Consider the following 25,921-nt stretch of genomic DNA (forward strand, 5'->3'; position numbering starts at 1 on the left):
CCCCGTGAGCATCATTGTCGTTCTTTCCTCCAGGAGTTAAAGATGAGCCGGTCACTTCCCTCCTATGACAGCTACTATATGTTGTGTTGCTGGCGAATGTTGACTGTAGGGGCCTAAGGGATAGCCGAGCTTTCCCAGCAGCTGCAGGTTAGATTTGGTCGTCCTCCTTTTGCCGAGGAGGAACCACCTAGGTTACACAGTAGGTAGTAAGTTGGAGAACCAGGACTTGGACCTGGGACACTCTGACTGCAGTCTGAGCTTTCACTTCCTGAGCTGCGCTGTCTTGCTTTGGAGCAGTCATCTCAGAATCCTCATCCTGAGAGCTACAGAGGGGGGTAGGCCAGTCTCCTGGTGAGTGTCCCGGGACCTAATGCTTTGCAGCCTTCCGACAGGTGATGCTCTGTTACCAGCCACTTTAGGGAAGCAGAATATCAGCTCAAAAAGGCCTGAGAGAGCAGCCAGGCACGGTGGCTCATGCCTGTAATCCCAGCACTTTGGGAGGCCGAGGCAAGTGGATTTACTTGAGTCCAGGAGTTCAAGACCAGCCTGACCAATGTGATGAAACCCCATTTCTACTAAAATACAAAAAATTAGCCCGGTGTGGTGGCAGGCGCCTGTAATCCCAGCTCGGGAGGCTGAAGAATGAGAATCACTTGAACTCAGTGGGGCAGAGGTTGCAGTGAGCCGAGATTACGCCACTGCACTCCAGCCTGGGCGACAGAGCAAGACTCTGTCTTACAAAAAAGGAAAGGCCTGAGAGATCAAGGTTGATCATCTAGTTTAAGGCTTTTATTTTACAGACAAGGAAACCAGGCAGCAGTAGGATTTCAGGTTCCCAAACTCCAAGTGCTCGCCAGAATACCAAAGTTTAGCTTGTGTATGTTGTAATTTTTTAAAAAGAAAAAGGTCGGTGGGGTGTACTGTTTACCCTTTGCTTTCCAACCGCCAGGATCTTAAATGTGCTTATAAATAAATGTTGTATTTTGACCTGTTCATGGTTAAGTGTTTTTCCTATCTTTTTAAAAAACAGGCTTCCAGTACCAGCCTTGCAAGAGAACTTTTCTTCACTGTTGGGAGTATTGAAGGAGTCTGTACAGTTGAATCTAGCCCCACCTGGGTATTTTCTGCTTCTCAGGTATCATGTCACCACATTGTCATTGTGTAATATTTTCTTTTGGCACATATTTTATTTCTGCGGCATTTTTAATCTGAAGCTGACTGTCTCCCGACAGCATGCTGAATGACTTTGTAACAAGAACTCCCAACCTGGAAAACAAGAAGGATCTAAAAGACCTGCAGGTTTGTATACGAAAGAGGTTCAGCCAAATGATATTACCCCAGCAGTGCTGTCCTCCTTTGGGGATATCAGATAGCAGATAGGCAAGAGACGTTGGACAGAATCTGAGGTTAGCTTTGCACTTGTTCTCAAGTCTTTCTTCCCCCCTCGCTGTCTCTGGAGAGTTCAGTCAGACCTGGGGCCCAGGTTTTCTCATGAAGGTTCTTGTGTAATGCTTGAGCAATCGACTGTGGAACTGACAGCTGCACCCCTCACCCTCCACGCTGTATGCAGATGTATGTGGACCTCACTGTGAAACATAAATGGAATTAGAAATCTATCTCCCACCGGACGCGGTGGCACACACTTGTAATCCCAGCACTTCGGGAGGCTGAGGCGGGCAGATTGCTTAAGCTCAGGAGTTCGAGACCAATCTGGGTAACATAGAGAGACCTCATCTCTACAAAAATACAAAAATTAGCCTAGTGTGGTAGCTACACCTATTGAGGATCCCTTGAGCCTGGGAGGTTGAGGCTATAGTGAGCTGTGATTGTGCCACTGCACTTCAGCCTGGCAACAGAGACCCTGTCTCAAAAAAATAAAAAAAAGGAAGCTATCTCCATACATGGATATTTCTTTTTTTTTTTCTTTTTTTTTGGTGGGGGGGTGGGAGGTTGGACAGAATCTCACTCTGTCACCCAGGCTAGAGTGCAGTGGCACGGTCTCAGCTCACCGAAACCTCCACCTCTTGGGTTCAAGCAATTCTCCTGCCTCAGCCTCCCAAGTAGCCGAGATTACAGACACACGTCACCACGCCTGGCTAATTTTTTGCGTTTTTAATAGAGACAAGGTTTCTCCATGTTGTCTGGTCTGGTCTCAGACTCCTGACCTCAGGTGATCCTCCTGCCTCGGCCTCCCAAAGTGCTGGGATTCCAGGCGTGAGCTACCACACCCAGCCTCCATACATGGATTTCTTTCCTTAAACGCCTTATCTCCCATTATAACAGTAATATATGCTCATAAAAATTTGTTTAATACTGAAAAATAAAACCCATCCATAGGAGAAGGAAAATTCAGAGTGGAGTGCCAACTAATAAATATGGAAGTTATGATGAAGTTGGGATAATCACTATTTTGCAAACCATTATAGACCTTGATTCAGTTGGCTTTTCTATCATATTTATAGCCTTGGCGATACTACTGCTAATCTTTATGATCCCTGGCATTTGTGAAAGGTATATCCAGAAACAGCCTCAGGTCCGCAGTTCTGAACCACAAAAGTACTGTATAAAGCACAGTAGGCTGGGCACGGTGGCTCACACCTGCAATCCCAGCACTTTGGGAGGCCGAGGCGGGCGGATCACCTGAGGTCAGGGATTTGAAAGCAGCCTGGCCAACATGGTGAAACCCCACCTCTACTAAAAATACAAAAATTAGCCACGCGTGGTGGCGCACACCTATAATCCCAGCTACTGGGGAGGCTGAGGCAGGAGAATCGCTTGAACCTGGGAGGCAGAGGTTGCAGTGAGCCGAGATCTCACCACTATACTCCAGCCTGGGTGACAAGCATGAAACTTGGTCTCAAAAAAAAAAAATACCATAAAGCATAATTGGAAAATTCCGGTGCCTCCTCCTTTGGCCTTGACTTGTAGCCAGAGAAGAAAACATCATTACAGGGCCGATGCTGCCCGTCCAGGTGCCGGGACAGCACTTGCTCACCTAAGCCCTCCCTGCTTTTGTGGCCTGTTGCCTGTAGCAGGCCCCTCTCTCTTCAGCCTGCCTGGAGAGGGCTCTGGCCACAGACATTCCCTCTGTTGTTGCAGCTGGAACGCCTCTTCTCTGCTCCTTTTGGTTGAGGGGACCAGGTGGCATCTGCTGCTTTCTGTCTCATGACACGTAGCATCCCCAACACTTATTCCTTCCTACTATTTTGAGCTGCACCCTATACTTCTTCCCCACTGGGGATATAGAAAAAAACAAAATGTGATTTTCCTACCACAGTCTCATAACATAAAATACTTCGGTGACCTCGTAACCAAAATGTGTGGGGATTTCTCCCCACCAGCAACCAAGCTAGTAGTTCTGCAGTGGATACTAGATAGGCGTCATCCAGTTCCATTCAATTCTGGCATTCTCCACCTAGAGATATCTTCAAATCCTGCAGGTTGAGGGTGCAGTCCCACAACACTGCCCCACCCCTTTAGATGCCAATCACAAGCCCCAAGTGTTTTTATCTGTGCTTCTGACAGACCAGCTCTAAATTGGAGTTCCCCCATTCACTCCTTGGGTTCTGTTAATTAGCTGGAGTGGCTCATGGAACTCAGGAAACACATTGAACAGTTTATTTTATTTATTTATTTATTTATTTATTTATTTATTTATTTATTTTGAGATGGAGTCTTATTCTTGTTGCCAAGGCTGGAATGCAATGGCACAATCTCAGCTAACTGCAACCTCCGCCTCCCAGGTTCAAGCGATTCTCTTGCCTCAGCCTTCCAAGTAGCTGGGATCACAGGCGCCTGCCACCATGCCCGGCTAATTTTTGTATTTTGAGTAGAGACAGAGTTTTGCCATGTTGGCCAGGCTGGTCTTGAACTCCTGACCTTATGACCTGGCCGCCTCAGCCTCCCAAAGTGCTGGGATTACAGGCATGAGTCACCGCACCCGGCTGACCAGTTTATTATAAAGGAGATTAGAAAGGATACAGATGAATCGATGATTAGGCAAGGGACTTGGGAAGGGGCACGGAGCTTCCATGCCCTCCTTGGGCACCACCTTCTAGGAACCTCCACATGTTTAGCCATCCAGAAGCTCATTCGAACCCAGTTACTTTGGGGTTTGTGGAAGCTTCATTACATAGGCATGATGGATTAAATCATTGGTCATTGCTGATCAATTTAACCTTTAACCCCTCTCCCTTCCTGGAGGTTGGGGAGCTGAAGTTATCTGGGGGTCCGCAGCCACAGCCATCTCAGTAGCATACAAAAAGACACATATTACTTTGGAGAATCCAAGGAATTTAGGAGTTATAGCTGGGAAATGGGGAGAAAGGCTGAAAACATTTCCACAATATCACACTCATCCACTCAGTGCTTTCATCGGTCCTTACAGGAACTCCTCTAAGCCCCTAAACCCTTTTCCTGACTTTCCTTCTGCCCTTCACACCCAGCCCTGCCTAAGTTAGCCGATTAGCCTGTTCCCTCGAGCGCACCCACCCAGCAGGCAGGTGTGCCCTGCTTCACGCCTCAACACAACTGCTGAGCCTGGGAACCTTGTGGCACAGTTGAGATCAGGATTATAAAATTCTCAGATGTCAAGGATTATAGCCACTCTTAGCTGATGACACTTGATGACACTGGCTCAGAAGCCAGCTTCAAGTTTGTCTCTCTAGCTACTAACCAGATTCTTTACTGATCATACTCCTGAGAGTGGATGACTCCTCACTTTACCCCACTGAGTCAGTTTAACTTATTGACCTTTGTTTCTTGTTATATTATTGAAAGATGCATTTCTAGGAAGAACCCGTGGTCCTAGATAAACCAGAAAGCCAATCCACTGAATACAATTTATGGCTTTTTCATCACATGCTGCGATGACTTGCAATCTCTGTATATTTTACCTACATTGGCCAGTATAGTAGCCATTAGCCACAGATGGCTGTTGAGCACTTGAAGTGTGTCTAGTCTACAGTGTGGGCAACATAGGGAGACCTCATCTCTACAAGAAATTTAAAAATTATCCAGATGTGGTGGCATGCACCTGTAGTCCCAGCTACCCGGGAGCCTGAGGATGGCTTGAGCCCAGGAGGTCGAGGCTGCAGTCAGTCTTTTTTATTTTTATTTTTTTGAGATGGAGTCTTGCTCTGTTATTGGGGGAACCCACCCCCAGTATTTCAACGTAGGTTCTTCTGTTTTCCATAAGTGTTGGCCAACTGATAAATAAAGAGAGACAGTATAAAGAGAGGAATTTTATAGTTGGGCCACCAGGGGTGACATCACATATCGGTAGGACTGTGATGCCCACCCGAGCCTCAAAACCAGCAAGTTTTTATTAAGGGTTTCAAAAAGGGAGGGGGTGTAAGAACAGGGAGTAGGTACAAAGATCACATGCTTCAAAGGGCAAAAAGCAGAACTACTAATAAGGGTCTAACAGAGATCACATGCTTCTGAGGTAACAGGACAAAGGGCAAAAAGCAGAACTACTAATAAGGGTCTAACAGAGATCACATGCTTCTGAGGTAACAGGACAAAGAGCAAAAGCAGAACTACTGATAAGGATCCAACAAAGATCACAAGGGAAAGGGCAAAAGCAGAACTAGTGATAAGGGTCTATGTTCAGCAGTGCACGTATTATCTTGATAAACATCTTAACAGAAAACAGGGTTCCAAAGCAGAGAACCAGTCTGACCACAGATTTACCAGGGTGGAGTTTTTCCCCACCCTAATAAGCCTGAGGCTACTGCAGGAGACCAGGGCGTATCTCAGTCCTTATCTCAACTGCATAAGACAGACACTCCCAGAGTGGCCTTTATAGACCTCCCCCCAGGAACACATTCCTTTCCCAGGGTATTAATATTAATATTCCTTGCTAGGAAAAGAATTTAGCAATATCTCTCCTACTTGCACATCCATTTAAAGGCTCTCTGCAAGAAGAAAAATATAGCTGTTTTTGCCCGACTCTGCAGGCAGTCAGACCTTATGGTTGTTTTCCCTTGTTGCCTAAAAATCACTGCTATTCTGTTCTTTTTCAAGGTGCACTGATTTCATATTGTTCGAACACACATGTTTTACAATCAATTTGTACAGGTAACACAGTTACCACCGTGGTCCTGAGGAGACGTCCATCCTCAGCTTACAGGATTAAGAGATTAAAGTAAAGACAGGCATAAGAAATTATACAAGTATTGTTTGGGAACTGATAAATGTCCACATTAAAATGAAATCTTCACGATTTATGTCCCTCTGCCACGGCTCCAGCCGGTCCCTGTGTTCGGGGTCCCTGACTTCATGCAACACTCTGTCACCAGGCTGGAGTGCAGTGGCGCTATCTTGCCTCACCATAATCTCTGCCACCCAGGTTCAAGCATTTCTCCTGCCTCAGCCTCCCAAGTAGCTGGGATTACAGGCACATCCCACCATGCCTAGCTAATTTTTGTATTTTTAGTAGAGACAGGGTTTCACCATGTTGGCCATGATGGTCTCGATCTCTTGACCTTGTGATCCACCTGCCTCAGCCTCCCAAACTGCTGGAATTACAGGCATGAGCCACCACGCCTAGCTGCAGTGAGTCTTGATTGCACCACTGCACTCCAGTCTGGTTGACAGAGAAAGACCCTGTCCTGCCCACCACCTCCCAAAAAAAAAAAAAAAAAAAAAAAATGTGGTAGTCTGAATTGAATGTGCTATAAGTGCAAAATACGCATTGGATTTCAGACTTAGGGCACACACAAAAGAGAATGCAAAATCTCATTAATAGTTTTTGTTTTTGTTTTTTCTTTTTGAGACAAAGTTTTGCTCCTGTTGCCCAGGCTGGAATGCAATGGCATGATCTAGGCTCACTGCAACCTCCACCTCCCAGGTTCAAGCAATTCTCCTGCCTCAGCCTCCAAAGTAGTTGGGATTACAGGCATACACCACCACACCCACCTAATTTTGTATTTTTGCTAGAGACAGGGTTTCACCATGTTGGTCAGGCTGGTCTCAAACGCCTGACCTCAGGTGATCCGCCCACCTCAGCCTCCCAAAGTGCTGGGATTATAGGCATGAGCCACCATGCCCAGCCTATTAATAATTTTTATATTGAGTGCATGTTGATAATATTTTGTATATATTGGGTTAAATAAAATATATTATTAATTTTTTTTTTTTGAAACGGAGTCTCACTCTGTCATCCAGGCTGGAGTGCAATGGCATGATCTTGGCTCACTGCAGCCTCCGCGTCCCGGGATCAAGCAATTCTCTTGTCTAAGCCTCCCGAGTAGGTAGGACTGCAGGCATGTGGCATCGCGCCCAGCTAATTTTTGTATTTTTTTTTAGTAGACTCCGGGTTTCACCATGTTGGCCAGGATGGTCTCGAACTCCTGACCTCAAGTGATCCCCCTGCCTCAGCCTCAGCCTCCCAAAGTGCTGGGATTACAGACATGAGCCACCACACCCAGCCTATATTATTAATTTAACTGTTTATTTTTACCTTTAATGTGGCTCCTAGAAAGCTTAATGTTACATACATGCTCACAGTTGCCTGCATTTTATTTCTATTGGACAGTGCTGTTTTAGGCACTTAACATTCTTTTCCTTATTTAACTTCCTTTCCCCGTCCTCCTGATTATTCTCAGGAAATCACTCAGAAAATCCTAGAAGCTGTGGGGAACATTGCCGGCTCTTCCTTGGAGCAAACCAGCTGGCTAAGCAGAAATCTGGAAGTGAAGGCCCAACCTCAGGCCTCTCTAGAAGAATCTGATGCTGAGGAGGACCTGTATGGTAGGTGGAGACGGGTCAGCGGATGGTGCTTCTGGTCAGCGGGTGGTTCTAGCTTTTCCTTAAGAGAGATCTTGAGTGTTCTCACCACAAAAAGAAAGTATTTAAGATAGGCTGGATGCCGTGGCTCACTCCTGTAATCCCAGCACTTTGGGAGACCAAAGCGGGAGGATCGCTTGAGGCCAGGAGTTTGAGACCAGCCTGGCCAACATGGCAAAACCCCATCTCTACTAAAAATACAAAAATTAGCCAGGCATGGTGGCACATGCCTGTAGTCCCAGTTATTCGGAAAGATGAGGCAGGAGAATTGCTTAAACCTGGGAGGTGGAGGCTGCAGTGAGCTGAAATCACACCACTGCACTCCAACCTGGGCGACAGGGTGAGACTCTTCTCAAAAAATAAATAAATAAATAAATAAATAAATAAATAATAAATAAATAAATGAATGAATGTTGAATGTTAACAGAGAGGAGTACCTGAGTCATATGGACACAATTGGTGTGAAAGGTGGGAGCTGATGGCTCACATTCATGCAGTGCTTTTGGGGACAGTAAATGGTGACCCATCCATCATAGTTAACACACAAATGCCTCTTTCTGTTCACAGATGCTGCTGCAGCTTCAGCAATGGTGTCTTCATCCGCCCCTTCCGTGTACAGCGTGCAAGCCCTCTCTCTCCTGGCAGAGGTAAATACACACCTGACCTGTCATCCTTTATGGAAATAAGTGCCGTCACAAGTTGTTACAAAGACATTTGTTCATTCTCAAGTGCCAGTGAGCATGGGCTGCACCCTCCCAGGTGAGCTTGTCCATCAGGCAGCATTGGCCTCAAGCTGCACCGTGGAGAGTCTTGCTCTGTTGCCAGGCTGGAGGGCAGTGGCGCAATCTCGGCTCACTGCAACCTCCGCCTCCCGGGTTCAAGTGATTCCCCTGCCTCAGCCTCCTGAGTAGCTGGGACTACAGGTGCACCCCACCACGCCCAGCTAATTTTTTGTATTTTAGTAGAGATGGGGTTTCACTGTGTTGGCCAGGATGGTCTCAATCTCCTGACCTCGTGATCCACCCACCTTGGACTCCCAAAGTTCTGGGATTACAGGCGTGAGCCACCACACCCGGCCATGACTGCACTTCTTATTGTCACTTGCTTCCAAGGGTTTCTGATTTCTTTTTTTTTTTTTTTTTCTTTCTGTTTTCTTTTTTTGAGATGGAGTCTCGCTCTGGAGTCTGCACTCAGGCTAGAGTGCAGTGGCGTGATCTCGGCTCACTGCAACCTCTGCCTCCTGGGTTCAAGCAGTTCTCCTGCCTCAGCCTCCTGAGTAGCTGGGATTACAGGACCTGGCTAATTTTTGTATTTTTAGTAGAGATGAGGTTTCACCATGTTGGCCGGCCTGGTCTCAAACTCCCAACCTCAAGTGATCCACCCACCTCAGCCTCCCAAAGTGCTGGGATTACAGGTGTGAGCCACCACGCCCAGCCAGTTTCTGTTTTCTTAGGGTCTTGTTCTTTTAGGTACTGGCTTCCCTCCTGGACATGGTTTATCGAAGTGACGAGAAGGAGAAAGCTGTGCCGTTAATCTCCCGTCTGCTTTACTATGTTTTTCCATACTTACGCAACCACAGGTAACGTCATCGTCGCCATTTCTTCCCACCCATATGCAGAAAAATATGTCTTGAGAAATGAATCAAGTGGTTTTCCTTGCACAGTCCTTGACCTTGACCCTTCTTTCTTCCCACTCCCACTCAGTGCCTACAATGCTCCCAGCTTCCGGGCTGGCGCTCAGCTGCTGAGCTCTCTGAGTGGCTATGCCTACACCAAACGAGCCTGGCGGAAGGAGGTCCTGGAACTGTTTCTCGACCCTGCTTTCTTTCAGATGGATACTTCTTGTGTTCAGTAAGAGATGCTGTCCTGATAACAATGTGCTCTGGATCCTCAGGTGGAAACAGTGTTTTGGTTTACATAATTCTCATTCCTGAAATAGAAGCAGAGCCATAGCGTCACCCCAGATAACAGGACGTCCCTGTCACAGGCTCACATGTTGACCATGTGTTCACGGGAAAGGGATTAAGTCTTTTAAAGTACAAAGAAGAATTTCACTTAATTCAGAGAGCATGTTATTTCTTGGCTGGGCATGGTGGCTCACACCTACAATCCCAGCATTTTGGGAGGCTAAGGTGGGTGGATCACCTGAGCCCAGGAGTTCGAGACCAGCCTGGCCAACATGGCAAAACCCTGTCTCTACTAAAAAATTCAAAAATTAGCCAGGCATGACAGCGCACGCCTGTAGTCCCAGCTACTCGGGAGGCTGAGGTATGAGAATTGCTTGAACCTGGGAGGTGAAGTTTGCAGTGAGTCAAGATCCCACCACTGCACTCCAGCCTGGGTAACAAGAGTAAAACTCCGTCTCAAATAAATAAACAGCATAACCTGGGGTTCCAGTGATACTTGTTCTGTCTAATACTGCTTTGTCTTGTAATCACAAAGTAATTGGCCAGTGTTAAGATGATAGAGCCCACTGGGTGACCCTGGGGGTGTCTTTACCCCACTTCTCGGCTGAATACTCCACAAGTTCAGCGAGTAGCCAGGCAGAGATCCACTGAGACTCAGATGCAAGATGTGCTCCTGGGCCTTTTCCTGAGATCAAGAAAATCACTCAGGACTGGGCGTGGTGGCTCATACCTGTAATCCAACATTTGGGGAGGCGTAGGCAGGAGGATTGCTTGAGCCCAGGAGTTGGAGACCAGCCTGGGCAACAAAGTGAAACCCCATCTCTACCAAAAAAAAAAAAATCAAAAAAAAATTAGCCAGGCATGCTGGCATATGCCTGTGGTCCCAGCTACATGGAAGCCTGAGGCAGGAGGATCACTTGAGCCCAGAAGATTGAGGCTGCAGTAGGCTGTGATTGTGCCACTGCACTCCAGCCTGGGCGACAGCACAAGACCCTGGGCCCTGTCTGAAAATAACCAGAAAGAAAGCTACTCCTTTATTAATGACAGGAAGGCTCAGCAATAGAGGGTAGAGATTGGGAACCTTTTTGTATGGCATGAAAGCATGGCCACCCCCAGAGGGCTGCTGGTGGCCCTGTGGCCTCCCTCCATGTGATCTTGTTGCTCTGCTGGGGTAGCCCATTTGGAAAGAAGAGCTAAGGGTGGTATTTGTCTTCACTGCCCCACTCTTTTCATCAACACAACTGGGTGAATATCATCCTGTATGAACATATTTAAGAATAACCCTTGAAAAAGCCAGAGTGCCTTGTCAATCTGTTTCTTTGTGGTAAACTGGAAAAAGTCATTATTCATTCCCTATGTTAGGGTTATAAATGAAAAGCTTTAGTGTAGCTTTCTTTTATATGTAAACTATTTATTTCTATCACTAACTTCTTTTCAGAAAGCAGTTTGTTTGTTTGTTTTTGGGATGGAGTTTCGCTCTTGTTGCCCAGGCTAGAGTGCAGTGGCACAATCTCGGCTCACCGCAACCTCCACCTCCCAGGCTCAAGCAATTCTCCTGCCTCAGCCTCCCGAATAGCTGGGATTACAGGCATGTGCCACCACACCCTGCTACTTTTGTATTTTTAGTAGCGATGGGGTTTCTCCATGTTGCTCAGGCTGGTCTCGAACTCCCAACCTCAGGTGATCCACCCACCTCGGCCTCCCAAAGTGCTGGGATTATAGGCGTGAACCACTGCACCTGGTACAGAAAGCAGTTTTTAATATATCTTAAGAGGGTATGTTGTTTTTTTAATGTTTTGAATCAAACTATCATCCACTGCAAATTTAATTGATTTTGCTTTCTTTAATATCCAGTTGGAAGTCCATTATTGACCATCTTTTGACTCATGAGAAAACAATGTTTAAGGATTTAATGAGTAAGTTCTGTGTTACTTTTGCATAACTCACACTTGATAGGATCAATACCAATAGAACCAGCGTTTATCATGTCTTTCCGAACCCTACTCATACTTTTATGGTGCTGTCTGAGCCACAAAGACTGTAATGCGATGTTCATAATATGGCAGAACTAAATAAATGAGTCTTTTCCAGTTGCAATTTATTGACAAGAATGCTGTGACAACCTTTTTCATAGTTTTTAGTGGAGAAATACTGCTGAAAGCATCTAGCTTCACATCTGAACATTTGTGCTGAAAGTAATTTCCATAATTTACTAGGAGGACTTTTCTACACCTCAGATCCCTTCTCATGCACTATCATTAAGTATCATTAAAGAAATAAGTATTGGCTGGGCACAGTGGCTCACGCCTGTAATCCCAGCACTTTGAGTGGCTGAGGTGGGCAGATCATTTGAGCCCAGGGGTTCAAGATCAGCCTGGACAACATAGTGAAACCCCATCTCTACAAAAAACTGGGCATGGTGGCACACACCTGTAGTCCCAGCTACTTGGGAGACTGAGGCAGGAAGATCACTTCAACCCACGAGGTCAAGGCTGCAATGAGCTGATCCCACCACTGCACTCCAGCCTGGGCAATGAGATCCTGTCTCAAATAAGAAATAAAAAGAGAAATAAGTATTTTTTTAAATATACATGGGAACAATAATCTCATGTCCTTACTTAATAAAGATCATTATTTTTCACCAGGGAATACAGAATTACGCTAGTATGAATTTCCCATCACTTACCTCCAATTGTGGTTTTCTCACTAAGTAAAACATATTTGCTGTATTTATTCTAGACATGCAGAGCAGTTCTTTGAAACTATTCTCAAGTTTTGAACAGAAAGCCATGCTGTTAAAACGCCAGGCTTTTGCTGTCTTCAGTGGAGAACTTGATCAATACCACCTTTACCTTCCACTGATACAAGGTAAGACAGCTGTCTTAGTCTGTTTTATGCTGCTATAACAGAATACCTGAGACTGGGGAATTTATAAAAACAGAAATTTATTGCCTCACAGTTCTGGAGGCTGAGAAGTCCTATATTCAGGGCTGGCATCTGGCAAGAGCCTTCTTGCTGCGACATCCCATGGCAGAAGGTGGAAAGGCAAAAGAGCAAGACGGGGCTGACCTGCCCTTTTATTACAGTACCAATCCCATCCATGATGTGGCCTAATCACCTCTTAAAGGCCGCACTTCCCAGTAATACTACATTTACAATAAAATTTCAGCATGCATTTTGGACAGGACAAACATTCAAACCACAGCAACAGGTGACCTGCCCTCACCCCGCCACATACAGATAGACCCATGAGGGGCTGAGATGATTAAGTACTAGAGGGGTCTACTGCGTGCTTTGGCATGATTACCATGTGTTAAAACAAGTATTCTGCAGAGTTATAGAACTTCAGAAGTATATTGGTAAATCTGAAACTTTATTTTAAAATCAATTATAAGCCAGGTACAGTGGTTCATGCCTGTAGTCCCAGCACTTTGGGAGGCTGAGGTGGGTGGATGACTTGAGGTCAGGAATTCGAGACCAGCCTGACCAACATAGTGAAACCCCATCTCTACTAAAAATACAAAATTAGCCAGGCGTGGTGCCTGTATTTGCAGCTACTTGGGAGCTACTTGCAATTACACCTGTAATTGCAGCTACCTGGGAGGCTGAGGCAGGAGAATCACTTGAACCCAGGAGACCAAGGTTGCAGTGAGCCAAGATTGCGCCACTGCACTCCAGCCTGGGCAACAAGAGCAAAACTCTGTCTCTAAATAAATACTTAATAAAATCAATTACAGTGTTATTAATTTTTATTAGTTTTTAAAAGCCTGACTACAGTATAGGAATAATACTTCCTCAGCACTATCTCTTGCTAGAGTCCTCCTGCAGTCAAGATACTTGGTGTTTATAGTACTCCCTTAATCGCACCTTCAGTTGAGGCCAGGGAAGGGGCAAGATACTGGAGAAGGATCTAATTTTTCCTTAACAATTTTTTTTCTTCATGCCCATTATATTCTTTGACTGCATCAAAAATAATTTATTGCTGGCTGGGCACAGTGGTTCATACCTACCTGTAATCCCAGCACTTTCAGAGGCCAAGGCGGGTGGATCACTTGAGGTCAGGAATTTGACATCAGCCTGCCCAGTGTGGTGAAACCCCGTCTCTACTAAAAATACAAAAATTAGCCTGGTGTGGTGACTCACACCTGTAATCCCAGCTACTGGGGAGGCTGAAGCAGGAGAATCACTTGAACCCGGTAGGCAGAGGTTGCACTGAGCCGAGATCATGCCACTGTACTCCAGCCTGGGCGACAGAGAGAGAATCCATCACACAAAAATAATAATAATAATAAATTGTTATTATTATTGCCGACATCATCGTATCATACGTGATTGTCAGGGGGTTTTTTTTTTTTTTTTTTTTTTTCCTTCTCATAAAATGTTCAGGTGGCAAAGTTGACATTCTGTTTTGTTTTTGTTTTCGTTTTGAGCCAGGGTCTCCCTCTGTCACCCAGGCTGGAGTGCAGTGGCGCAATCTTGGCTCATTGCAACCTCCGCCTCCCAGGTTCAAGTGATTCTCCTGCCTCAGCCTCCCAGGTGGTTGGGATCACAGACACCCACCACCATGCCCGGCTAATTTTTATGGGTTTTTTTTAGTAGAGATGGGGTTTTACCATGTTGGCCAGGCTGGTCTCAAACTCCTCATCTCAGGTGATCCGCCCACCTTGGCCTCCCAAAGTGCTGGGGTTGTAGGCATGAGCCACTGCACCCAGCCCTGTTCCTTCTTTCTACCCCATCTCACACTCCTCTCAAATTTGGGAGGAGGCCCAGATAGCTAAGGAGACAGCATTAGGTGTATAGAAGCTAGAACCAAAAAAATAAAAAGATAGACAACAGTCATTCTCAAACAGGGGTGTGGAGAATTTGACCATGGTACAGTTTAAACACCCAGCAATTCTGAGAAATTATTTCTCTGAGAGGGAGCAAGCAAGGGCAATATAATAGAATATACATATATATCGCACCATATATATATAACATGTATATATAACATGTTTTACATAATATATTAATATGTTATATAATTATATGACATTATAACATGTAATTATTATATTTGTATTATATTGACATGATTGTAATAACTAATAACTAAATAGTAATATTAAATATTATACTATATAACATATAATATACTTGCTTATATTGTATATTCATATATATAATAAAGTCAGCAGAATGCTGACCTAAAACAGAGGTAGGTTTTGAGCTCTTGGGAAAGAGAAATTTTTTTTTTTGGGGGGTGGGGGAACAGAGTCTGACTCCGTTGCCTAGGCTGGAGTGCAGTGGCACAATCTTGTCTCACTGCAACTTCCGCTTCCTAGGTTCTAGTGATTCTCCTGCCTCAGCCTCCCAGTAGCTGGGATGACAGGCACCCGCCGCCATGCCCAGCTTATTTTTGTATTTTTAGTAGAGATGGGGTTTCACCATGATGGCCAGGCTGGTCTCGAACTCCTGACTTCAAGTGATCCACCTGCCTTGGCCTCCCAAAGTGCTGGGATTACAGGCGTGAGCCACTGTGCCTGGCAGGGAAAGAAGAATTTCTAAATAAATACGCTTCATTTTGGATAGCTCAAGTGCTGTATTTCTAGAAATACTACATGTTTTTTAAAAAATAAGCCTTTTGCCCCATTTTCATTTTTGATGAACTGACAGTTTACAGAGCACTTTCCTACATGTTGTTGTCCCCAGGATGTCCGTTGGTAGGCCCAGCCCCTCTGAGTCCTGGGTTGATGGCACTCAGAGTGTCCTCTGGCAGGGATGGAGGACACTGAACTTGCCTGGAGATGCCCTGTGGAGGGATGATGCCACATCTGCCTCAGAGAGGTAGATGCATCCAGAAGCTCCCAAGACATGTCCGATAGTAAATAGTCTGGGCCCAGTTAAAAGAGGCAGGAGGCTGGGCACAGTGGCCTGTAATCCCAGCACCTTGGGAGGCCGAGGTGGGCAGATCACTTGAGGTCAGGAGTTCAAGACCAGCCTGGCCAACGTGGTGAAACCCCATCTCTACTAAAAATACAAGAAATTAGCCAAGCATGGTGGCAGGTACCTGTAATCCCAGCTACTCGGGAGGCTGAGGCAGGAGAATTGCTTGTACCCTGGAGGTGGAGGTTGCAATGAACCGAGATGATGCCACTGCACTCCAGCCTGGGTGACAGAGTGAGGGAGACTCCATCTCAAAAAAAAAAAAAAAGAGAAGCAGGAGTGGAGAATTTCTAACGCTTCTCTCCTGGAATACCGTTTGGGGTCCTTTTCCCTGGACACTGTCGCACCATCAAGTAGCAGAGGAGGAGATGGTGCACGGGTGGGAGCTGAGCAGCTCTGTACATCTCGGCTCAGAGTGACAGCAGTCTCACGTCTTCGGCGGCTGGGAAGGTGTAGGTGAAAGGGTACGAAGGTGCAATTATGTAGGATCAGTAAGTCTAGAGAAGGCATGTACAACATGAGGACTGTCATTAATAACGCTGCATATGTACTGGGAATTTGCCAAGAGAGTAGATTTTAGGTGCTCTTACCACAAAAAAGAAAGGTCAAAGCCAGGCACAGTGGCTCATGTCTGTAATCCCAGCACTTTGGGAAGCCAAGGAGGGCAGATCATCTGAGGTCAGGAGTTCGAGACCAGCGTGGCCAACATGGTGAAACCCCATCTCTACTGAAAATACCAAAAATTAGCTGGGTATAGTGGCAGGTGCCTATAATCCCAGCTACTCGGGAGGCTGAGGCATGAGAATCGTTTGAACCCAGGAGGCAGGGGCTGCAGTGAGCTGAGATCGCACCACTGTACTCCAGCATGAGTGACAAAGCAAGATTCTATCTCAAAAAAAAACAAAAAAAAAAAGAAAAAAGAAGAAAAAAAAAAAAAAAACTGACTGAGCATGGCAGCTCACACCTGTAATCCCAGCACTTTGGGAGTCCAAGTCAGGTGGATTATCTGAGGTCAGGAGTTCAAGACCAGCCTGGCCAACATGGTGAAACCCTGTCTCTACTAAAAATACAAAAAATTAGCCGAGCGTAGTGGCAGACACCTGTCATCCCAACTACTCTGAATGCCGAGGCAGGATAATTGCTTGAACCCAGGAGGTGGAGGTTGCAGTGAACGGAGACTGCTCCCCTGCCCTGTAGCCTGGGCAACACAGTGAGACTCCATCTCAAAAAAAAAAAAAAAAAGAAAAGTTTATTACTAATATACTAATGTTCTAATGTACTACAACTGATACTGTTCTAATGTACTACAACTAGCATGCCTACCATTTAGCTGTTTGGTGTAGCAATTTGTTACATTCCTAGGAAACCTTAAGCTATGAGAGAAAAAAAAAAAGTCTCATTCTACAAACAACCATTTCAGGGGAGAAGCAGGGAAGTGTTAGGGACTAGAGAGTTATTTGAAACACATTTCCCTCCATAGGAATTAAAGTTTTTGTCATGGCCATCAAGTTTAAACCTTGCTGAATAAATCTATTATATTTACTTGCTCCACTTCCCACCTACCACCCCCAAAATACGGTGTTGTCTGCCAGCCAGTCCATATGATTGTGTAAATCCATCCCTCACCATGGGCTGCTTGGTTTCTGTGTCTCCTCATTCATATTCTTAAAAGAACATTTTAAGTGGCCGTTGGTCATCCAGTGGATTTCTGGTGACAGATGTTCATGTCTTTCTACTCAGCTGTGGCAGGGGGACAGCCCATGGGAATCATTTCCTTTGAGGTTTGGCAAGAGCCATGAACTGCTGTATTTCACAAAGACGAGGGCTGGGGTAGACTAGTTGCACAAAAGCATCACCAACATTCTTTTTTTTTTTTGAAATGGAGTCTCACTCTGTCACCCCGGCTGGAGTGCAGTGGTGTGATCTTGGCTCACTGCAACCTCTATCTCCCAGGTTAAAGCGATTCTTCTGCCTCACCCTCTCAAGTAGCTGGGACTACAGGCACCCACCACCACGCCCAACTAATTTTTGTATTTTTAGTAGAGACGGGGTTTCACCATATTGGCCAGGCTGGTCTCGATCTCCTTACCTTGTTATCTGCCTGCCTCGGCCTCCCAAAGTGCTGGGATTACAGGCGCGAGCCACTGAGCCTGGCCTGTCACACTCATTCCTTACACTGGGTTCTTACCAGAATGTCAGAACAGTCACAATTTTATTTTTCTTTGTCTGATAAGAAACCTTAAACTGCATATTTGTGTGACGTCTCTAAAATCTTCTCTCCTTAGAACGCCTGACAGACAATCTCAGAGTCGGACAGACATCCACCGTTGCTGCTCAGATGTTTCTTTTTTTCAGAGTTTTGCTGCTAAGAATATCTCCTCAGCATTTGACTTCATTGTGGCCAATAATGGTCTCTGAATTGGTGAGTACAAGTATTGTAAGCTTGAAAACAAGGTTGGAGCTTTCTAAAATGCTTTCTCAGTAGCATATAACATACTATTTCATGTATATCCCATTTTATCTAAAAGTTATTTTTAATCAGGTTGGTAGCACATGATTAGCTCTTGGTTAAATAGAGAATATTTTACCCTATGATCATATTTGATCTCTCACCCTGTCAGTAATTCCAACTAACTTGTACCATTGGATAATATTTACTAGTTTTTTTATATACTATAAATTTGGGCCGGGCGTGGTAGCTTATGCCTATAATCCCAGCACTTTGGGATGCCAAGGTGGATGGATCACTTGAGCCCAGGAGTTCAAGACTAACCTGGGCAACATGATGAAACTCCTTGTCTACAAAAAAATACGAAAATTAGTTAGGCATGGTGGGAAGTTACATCTGCAGAAGGTTGAGGCTGCAGTGAGCCATGATTGTACCATTGTGCTCCAGACTGGGTGACAGAGTAAGACCCCATCTTATTCATTCATTCATAAATTAATCGATTTTTTTAAATAAATAAGTAAAAAAAAAAATTTGGGTAGGTTTAGTCTCTCTCAGATAGTAACTTGAATACTTTTTTTGTTTTCAGATTCAGACATTCACACAGCTTGAAGAAGATCTAAAAGACGAAGATGAGTCATTGAGGTAAGCAGTACAAGATCTGTGTACAAGAGGAAAAGATGGTCACGATTAAAGGACATTACTTTAGATGTATGGTTATCTAATGTTAAATGCTGTTTTCTTGAAGTACTTGTGAAAGGACCAGCTATTCCAAACATTTCTTAAAAGGAAAATTATTCTGAGGGACATGTCATAGGTGAATGGACTATAACAGCTCTGAATGAATTTATAACAAGCGTTTCTTTGCAAATTTACAGAAGCAACAACAAAGTAAACAGAACGAAAGGTTCAGTCCCGGATGCAAATGGACACTCAGTGGGGGAGATACCCCAGAGTGAACTCATCTTGTATTTATCAGCTTGCAAATTCTTGGACACAGCGCTCTCTTTTCCACCTGACAAGATGCCATTATTTCAAATGTAAGTCAGATAGGATCATGTGTCCTTTTTGAAGCAGGAGATTTTGTTTTTTCCTTTTAAGCACTTTCACTTGCTTTTCATGTACAGTTTATGGGAAACCACCATCTGGGTTTCTAGTGACAGCTGAGCCAGCTCGGAATACCGAGTTTCAGATTACTTGCAACATCTGTGGCTCTGCGAATTTGGCTCATAGGAGTGTTTATGAATGTGTTTCTATGGTGTGTGTGTGTGTGTGTGTGTGTGTGTGTGTGTGTGTGTGTGTGTGTGTGTGTGGTTTTTGCTACTGAATGCTTATAAAACAGGGCTTACCCACTGGTGGTCCTCACCGCCTTTGTGTAGACCTTTTTGTCTGTTTAGTTAGATAAGAATGCCTTTATTTGGAGCCTGCCATCTCCGATTCACTTTGGCCCTTAGGCTTATGTTTCCTGCAGGCTTAGCACAGCTGCTCATTTGTTTAATTTCATGACCAGCCCCAGAGGCTATTTCTCTCTCTCCTACCCCCACAAAGAGAGTAAGCATATAGAAATGTTTGTGGTTAAAAAGTGGGTTCTCTTAAATGCACATTGCTAAGTGAAAGAAGCCAGACTGAAAAGGCTACACACTGTATGATTCCAACCATGTGACATTCTGGAAAAGGCAAAACTGTGGAGACAGTAAAAAGAATCAGTGGTCGCCAGGGGTTGGGGAGAGGGAGGCAGGGATGGATGGGTGAAGCACAGAGGGTTTTTAGGGCAGTGAAATTATTGCATACGGAGCTATAATGGTAGATCCATGTCATTGTCCGTTTCTCCAAACCCATACAATGTACACCACCAAGAGTGAACCCTGATGTAAACTCTGGACTTGGGGGGATAATGGTGAATCAGTAGAGGTTCTTCAGTTTTAACAAATGTACCGCTGTGGTGCAGGATGTCAATAATACGGCAGGCTTGTATGTGTGTAGGGATGGGATATACGGGAACTGTACTTTCTGCTCCATTTGGCTGTGAACCTAAAGCTGTTCCACAAAAGGAAGTCTTTTAGTTTTTAAAAAGCAGGTTCGGGCCAGATGTGGTGTCTCACACCTGTAATACTAGCACTTTAGGAGGCTGAGGCAGGTGGATCACCTGAGAGGTTGGGAGTTTGAGACCAGCCTGACCAATATGGCAAAACCCTGTCTCTACTAGAAACACAAAAATTAGGCCGGGTACAGTGGCTCATGCCTGTAATCCCAGTACTTTGGGAAGCCAAGGTGGGTGGATCACTTGAGGCCAGGAGTTCAAGACCATCCTGGCCAACCTGGTGAAACCCTGTCTCTACTAAAAATACAAAAATTAGGCCGGGCACGGTGGCTTATGCCTGTAATCCCAGCACTTTGGGAGGCCAAGGCGGGTAGATCACCTGAGGTCGGGAGTTTGAGAACAGCCCGACCAATATGGAGAAACCTCGTCTCTACTAAAAATACAAAATTAGCCAGGCGTGGGGTCGTACGCCTGTAATCCCAGCTACTCGGGAGGCTGAGGCAGGAGAACTGCTTGAAACCGAAGGCAGAGGTTGTGGTGAACCAAGATCGTACAACTGCACTCCAGTTTGGGAGAAAGAGCGAAACTCCGTCTCAAAAAACAAACAAACAAAAAAAAGTGGAGGCTGGGCGCAGTGGCTCACGCCTGTAATCCCAGCACTTTAGGAGGCTGAGGCAGAGAATTGCCTGAACCTGGGAGGCAGAGGTTGCAGTGAGCCAAGATTGCACCACTGCACTCCAGCCTGGGCAACAGAGCGAGACTCTGTCTCAAAAAAAAAAAAACAACAAAAAAAACTGGGTTCTGATATATGCGAATGTGCATAGCAGCGTTATTTATAATAGGCAAAAAGTGGAGAAAACCCAAACGGCCGTCAGCTGATGAACAGATAGATAACGTGACATACCCATTCTGTGGAATACGGTTCAGCAGTGAAAAGAATTGAAGAACTGAGACACGCTGGAACCTGGATGAACCTGGAAAATATGATGCTAAGTGAAAGCCGAAACAAGGGAACACATAGTGTGTGATTCTGCTCATATGGAATGTCCACAATGAGACAGAGTGTGGATTAGCGGGTGCCTAGGTCTCAAGGGCATAGGGGGTTGGGGTGGTGATGGCTGAGCGGGGCAGGATTTCTTTTTGGGGTAATGAAATACTCTAAAATTGATTGTGATAATAGACATGTAACTCTATGAATATAATAAAAGGCATTGAGTTGTCCATATTAAATAGATACAGTATGTGGATGATATCTTAGTAAAACTAATTTTAATGACATTGAAGGGCTCTTACCAGCAGTCCTGACCTTCTGTTTGTTCCCCGCAGTTATAGGTGGGCATTTATTCCAGAAGTGGACACAGAGGACCCTGCCTTCCTGTCGGATATAGAGGAGAATCACCAAGAATGCAAACCCCACACTGTCAAGATTCTAGAACTTCTAAAATTAAAGTTTGGGGTAAGTGCTTTTCTTTTCTCTCTTCTTTTCTTTTCTTTTCTTTTTTTTTTTTTTTTTTGAGGCAGAGTTTCACTCGGCCACCCAGGTTGGAGTGCAATGGTGTGGGCTTGGCTTACTGCAACCTCCACCTCCCAGGTTCAAGTGATGCTCCTGCTTCAGCTTCCTGAGTAGCTGGGATTACAGGAATGTGCCACCACACCTGGCTAATTTCGTTTTTGTTTTGTTTTGTTTTGAGATGGAATCTCACTCTGTTGCCCAGGCTGGAGTGCAGTGGCGCAATCTCAGGTCACTGCAACCTCAGCCTCCTGGTTTCAAGCGATTCTCCTGTCAGCCTCTGGAATAGCTGGAACTACAGGCACATGCCACCATGTCTGGCTAATTTTTGTTTTTTTGTTTTGGGGTTTTTTTTTTTTTTTTTTTGAGACAAAGTCTCACTCTGTTGCCCAGACTGGAGTGCAGTGGGGAGATCTCAGTTCACTGCAACCTCCACCTCCGAGGTTCTAGCAATTCTCGCACCTCAGCTTCCCGAGTAGTTGGAACTACAGGCACGTGCCACCACACCTGGGGCTAATTTTTGTGTTTTTAGTAGAGACAGGTTTTCACCATATTGGTCAGGGTGGTCTCGAACTCCTGAGCTCAGGTGATCCGCCTGCCTCAGCCTCCTGAAGTGCTGGGATTACAGGTGACAGCCACTGTGCCCAGCCTGCTTTTCTTTTTAAAAATTATATTCACGAGGCTGGTAATCCCAGCACTTTGGGAGGCCAAGGCGGGCAGATCACCAGAGGTCAGGAGTTCGAGACCAACCTGGCGAACATGGTGAAACTCCATCTTTACAAAAATACAAAAATTAGCTGGGCATGGTGACGGGTACCTGTAATCCCAGCTACTCAGGAAGCTGAAGCAGGAGAATTGCTTGAACCCTGGAGGCAGAGGTTGCAGTGAGCCGAGATCACGCTGCTGCACTCCAGCCTGGGCGACAGAGCAAGACTCTGTCTCAAAAAAAAAAAAAAAGGACCTTATTTCTTAGGTTTTGCCACATGCATGTGCTTCCCAGCCATCTAAAGCCCTCAGTAAAACCGTATCATTGCTATGGGTTTGTTTCTTCTGCAGGAAATCAGTAGCTCTGATGAGATCACCATGAAGACTGAGTTCCCGCTTCTGCGCCAACATTCTGTTTCCAGCATCAGGCAGTTGATGCCATTCTTCATGACTCTAAACTGTGCATTTAAAACCCAAAGACAGCTGCCTGCTGATACCCCAGGAGCTCCATTCTTGGACTTTCCTGTCACAGATAGCTCAAGGGTCTTAAAGCAACTGGAAGAATGCATCGAATATGATTTTCTGGAACATCCAGAATGTTAACCACGTGAGAGAGAATATGTTTAATCCATGTATTGGTACTTTACTGAAAACCAGGTTATATTCTAAAGAAGAAAGAAGGCAGGATAGCGCTTTTAAACAAGCCTATTTCCATTTTGAAAGTAGATTTCAGGCTAGGTGCGGTGGCTTACACCTATAATCTCAGCACTTTGGGAGGCCAAGGCAGGCAGATCACATGAGGTCAGGAGTTCGAGACCAGCCTGACCAACATGGTGAGACCCTGTCTCTACTAAAAATACAAAAATTAGTTGGGTGTGGTGGCGGTGCCTGTAATCCCAGCTGCTTGGGAGGCTGAGGCACAGAATTGCTTGATTCCAGGAGGTGGAGGCTGCAGTGAGCTGAGATCGCGCCACTGCAGCACTCCAGCTGGGTGACAGAATGAGACCATCTCAAAAAAGAAAAAAAAAAGAAAGTAGATTTCAGCCAATTTGCTATTCAGCAACAGGACACACCTCCCTTAATGCCTTGTAATATATTTGAATCTGATTCTGCATTTCTTCCTCAATTTATGTAATGAAAATAAATTAATATATCATCTAACAGTAGCACAAAATTTGTAATGTGAAGTAGAAAGATAATGAAGTTGTTTTCTTTGTTGAAGCAGTTATATGGGTCTTAGTATATTTCTCTAAAATTTAAACTTATTAAAAGAATGTTATTTTTAATCTTTCACACAAATGTCCTTTGAAGTGCTTATTTTGGTACTCCATTTTAAAACTAAAATACATTGTTTTCCAAGGACAATAATTGCCCCTCACCCATTCAGCAGAGGTAAGGTAACCTCAATGTATTCAAAGATAACCCCAATGAATTCAACCCTCACACATTAAAAATTACATGTTTGCCGGGCATGGTGGCTCATGCCCGTAATCCAAGCACTTTGGGAGGCCAAGGTGGGCAGATCACCTGAGGTCAGGAGTTCAAGACCAGCCTGAGCAACATGGAGAAATCCCGTCTGTACTAAAAATACAAAATTAGCTGGGCATGATGGTGCATGCCTGTAATCCCAGCTACTCAGGAGGCTGAGGCCAAAGAATCTCTTGAACCTGGGAGGTGGAGGTTGCCGTGAACCAAGATCGCACCATTGCACTCCAGCCTGGGCAACAAGGGTGAAACTCCATCTCAAAAAAAAAAAAAAAAAAAAAAAAAAAATCACGTTTGCACAGTTTAACAACATAAGTACAGGGTTTTAAATTTCTGACATCACGTTCTGTTCTGTTCTTTTTTTTTTTTTCTTTTTTCCCCCTAAACGTTTAAAATATATTTCTAAACAGAATGGGCCGATTCAGTCACAGTAACTGTTGCTCTCCATAGCAGAGCAACCCACAAAGACAGAACTGACTTTTTCCCATAATCAGGGGTGAAAAATATACAACTTGTTTCTGAACCAGAACCACAATTTCTGCAGTTTAAAATGTTTCACTGCTATTATGGCCCTGGTAGAAATTATGTAGTTTGTTTTCTTCTTTAAAAAAAAAAAAAATTAAAAAAATTTCCTAAGACACTAAATCCTCAATCTGGAATGTAGATTCTGATCACAAAGCAGCTCAGTTAACCTAAAAAATAAAAAATTCCCATCGCCTGTCTCAGTAGAGCCTGAAAGGAGAGTAGTGTGGGGAACCCCAGTTTTGGTATGGAGAGTCACGGCCCCTTGAACCAGACAGAGACCGTTAGTAGCCATAGCTGGTGCTTCTTTCAGGATAAACTCGGATGTAGGAAGTTTCACCCTCATGAGAGCGGAATTTGGTGTCTTTACGCAGGGCATACTCCATGCCTTCTTTTCTGGGATACTCAACCATCCCCGCACATCAGCATAACAGACATCCGGGCTTCTCACATGTGATCCTTCAGGTCCTGCCAACTGCATGATGGAGGAAGTCCATTTTTTCCATAAATAACATCCTGTGCATCTCGGGGGTCCTCGAAGCGCCCGAAGGCGAAGGGCACAAGACCGTGCCCGTTCTTGAGCTCGATCTCGCGGTTGCGGCTGTACTTGTAGCACAGGCCCTCCAGGTCCTCGCGCACGTCGGTCGGAAGGATCCCCACGTAGATGCGCCGGTAGATGCGCCCGTCGCCCTCTCAGCGGCGCTGTCCGCCCAGCCCGACACCCACCCGCACCGCTAGACGCCGCGGGCCCGCCGCAGCCCGCATCTGCCTGCATCGCTGCTGCCACCGCCTCAGCACGGTTCCCCCCGCCAGCGTCTGTTTTTTTGGTGTAGTGGTGTAGTGGCGTGATCTTGGCTCCCTGCAACCTCCGCCTTCCAGGTTCAAGCGATTATCCTGCCTCAGGCTCCCAAGTAGCTGGCATTACAGGTGCGCCACCATGGCCGGCTTTTTTTTTTTTTTTTTTTTTTTGAGACACAGTCTTGCTCTGTCACCCGGGCTGGATGCAGTGACGCGATCTCGGCTCACTGCAACCTCCGCCTCCTGCATTCAAGTGATTCTCCTGCCTCTGGCTCCTGAGTAACTGGGATTACAGTTATGTACAGCGATGTCGGCAAAGATAGGGATTTAACAGCACTCATATCTTCATGTTCATAAAACAGTCCTACACGCGTGATGTACGTCTAGATATTTCCTTTTGTCACAGGATATAGCACAGTAGTTAAGCATATAGTCTCCACAGTGCCTGGGTTTGACTCAGCCATGTACTGGTCTGCGCATACTTTGTGTCTCAGTTTCCTCGTCTTTAAGGTAGGAATATCCATGGTAACTACCTCTTACGGTGGTAGCAACTAACCAGTTCTGCCACTCTTGTGATCTTTAAGCAGTTTTTATCACACACCCAGCAGTAAAAATTAAGTTTCTCTCCAGCCCCAATATCTATAAGCTATGTGTTACGTTAATTTACTTGGGTTCCAACATGTGTATTTTATAAAATAGAGGATGGGGATTTTAAAAGTATGAGGACTGGGGCCGGGCGCGGTGGCTCACACCTGTAATCCCAGCACTTTAGGAGGCCAAGGCAGACGGATC

At 45.3% G+C, this 25,921-nt stretch overlaps 1 protein-coding gene and 1 pseudogene across 2 annotated transcripts in view; one reads left to right on the forward strand and one right to left on the reverse strand.

Moving 5' to 3' along the window:
- The window catches only part of DOP1B (DOP1 leucine zipper like protein B), a 122,573-nt gene extending 98,958 nt beyond the window's left edge, over window positions 1-23,615 (forward strand). For both annotated transcript variants that reach the window (XM_071095690.1, XM_071095691.1), the window contains exons 25-37: window positions 1,031-1,135; window positions 1,233-1,299; window positions 7,611-7,755; window positions 8,359-8,438; window positions 9,261-9,370; window positions 9,495-9,641; window positions 11,552-11,613; window positions 12,437-12,565; window positions 17,908-18,044; window positions 18,658-18,713; window positions 18,947-19,108; window positions 21,436-21,565; window positions 22,676-23,615. In XM_071095690.1, the coding sequence (XP_070951791.1) occupies window positions 1,031-1,135; window positions 1,233-1,299; window positions 7,611-7,755; window positions 8,359-8,438; window positions 9,261-9,370; window positions 9,495-9,641; window positions 11,552-11,613; window positions 12,437-12,565; window positions 17,908-18,044; window positions 18,658-18,713; window positions 18,947-19,108; window positions 21,436-21,565; window positions 22,676-22,927 (1,582 nt within the window). In that variant the 3' untranslated portion in view covers window positions 22,928-23,615. The remainder of the gene's footprint in view (window positions 1-1,030; window positions 1,136-1,232; window positions 1,300-7,610; window positions 7,756-8,358; window positions 8,439-9,260; window positions 9,371-9,494; window positions 9,642-11,551; window positions 11,614-12,436; window positions 12,566-17,907; window positions 18,045-18,657; window positions 18,714-18,946; window positions 19,109-21,435; window positions 21,566-22,675) is intronic.
- A 916-nt stretch (window positions 23,616-24,531) lies between these two features.
- LOC139362655 (serine/arginine-rich splicing factor 9 pseudogene) lies at window positions 24,532-25,653 on the reverse strand (annotated as a pseudogene).
- Window positions 25,654-25,921: the final 268 nt, after the last annotated feature.

This window comes from Macaca nemestrina, chromosome 4 (assembly GCF_043159975.1).
Source record: "Macaca nemestrina isolate mMacNem1 chromosome 4, mMacNem.hap1, whole genome shotgun sequence".
NCBI lineage: Eukaryota > Metazoa > Chordata > Mammalia > Primates > Cercopithecidae > Macaca > Macaca nemestrina.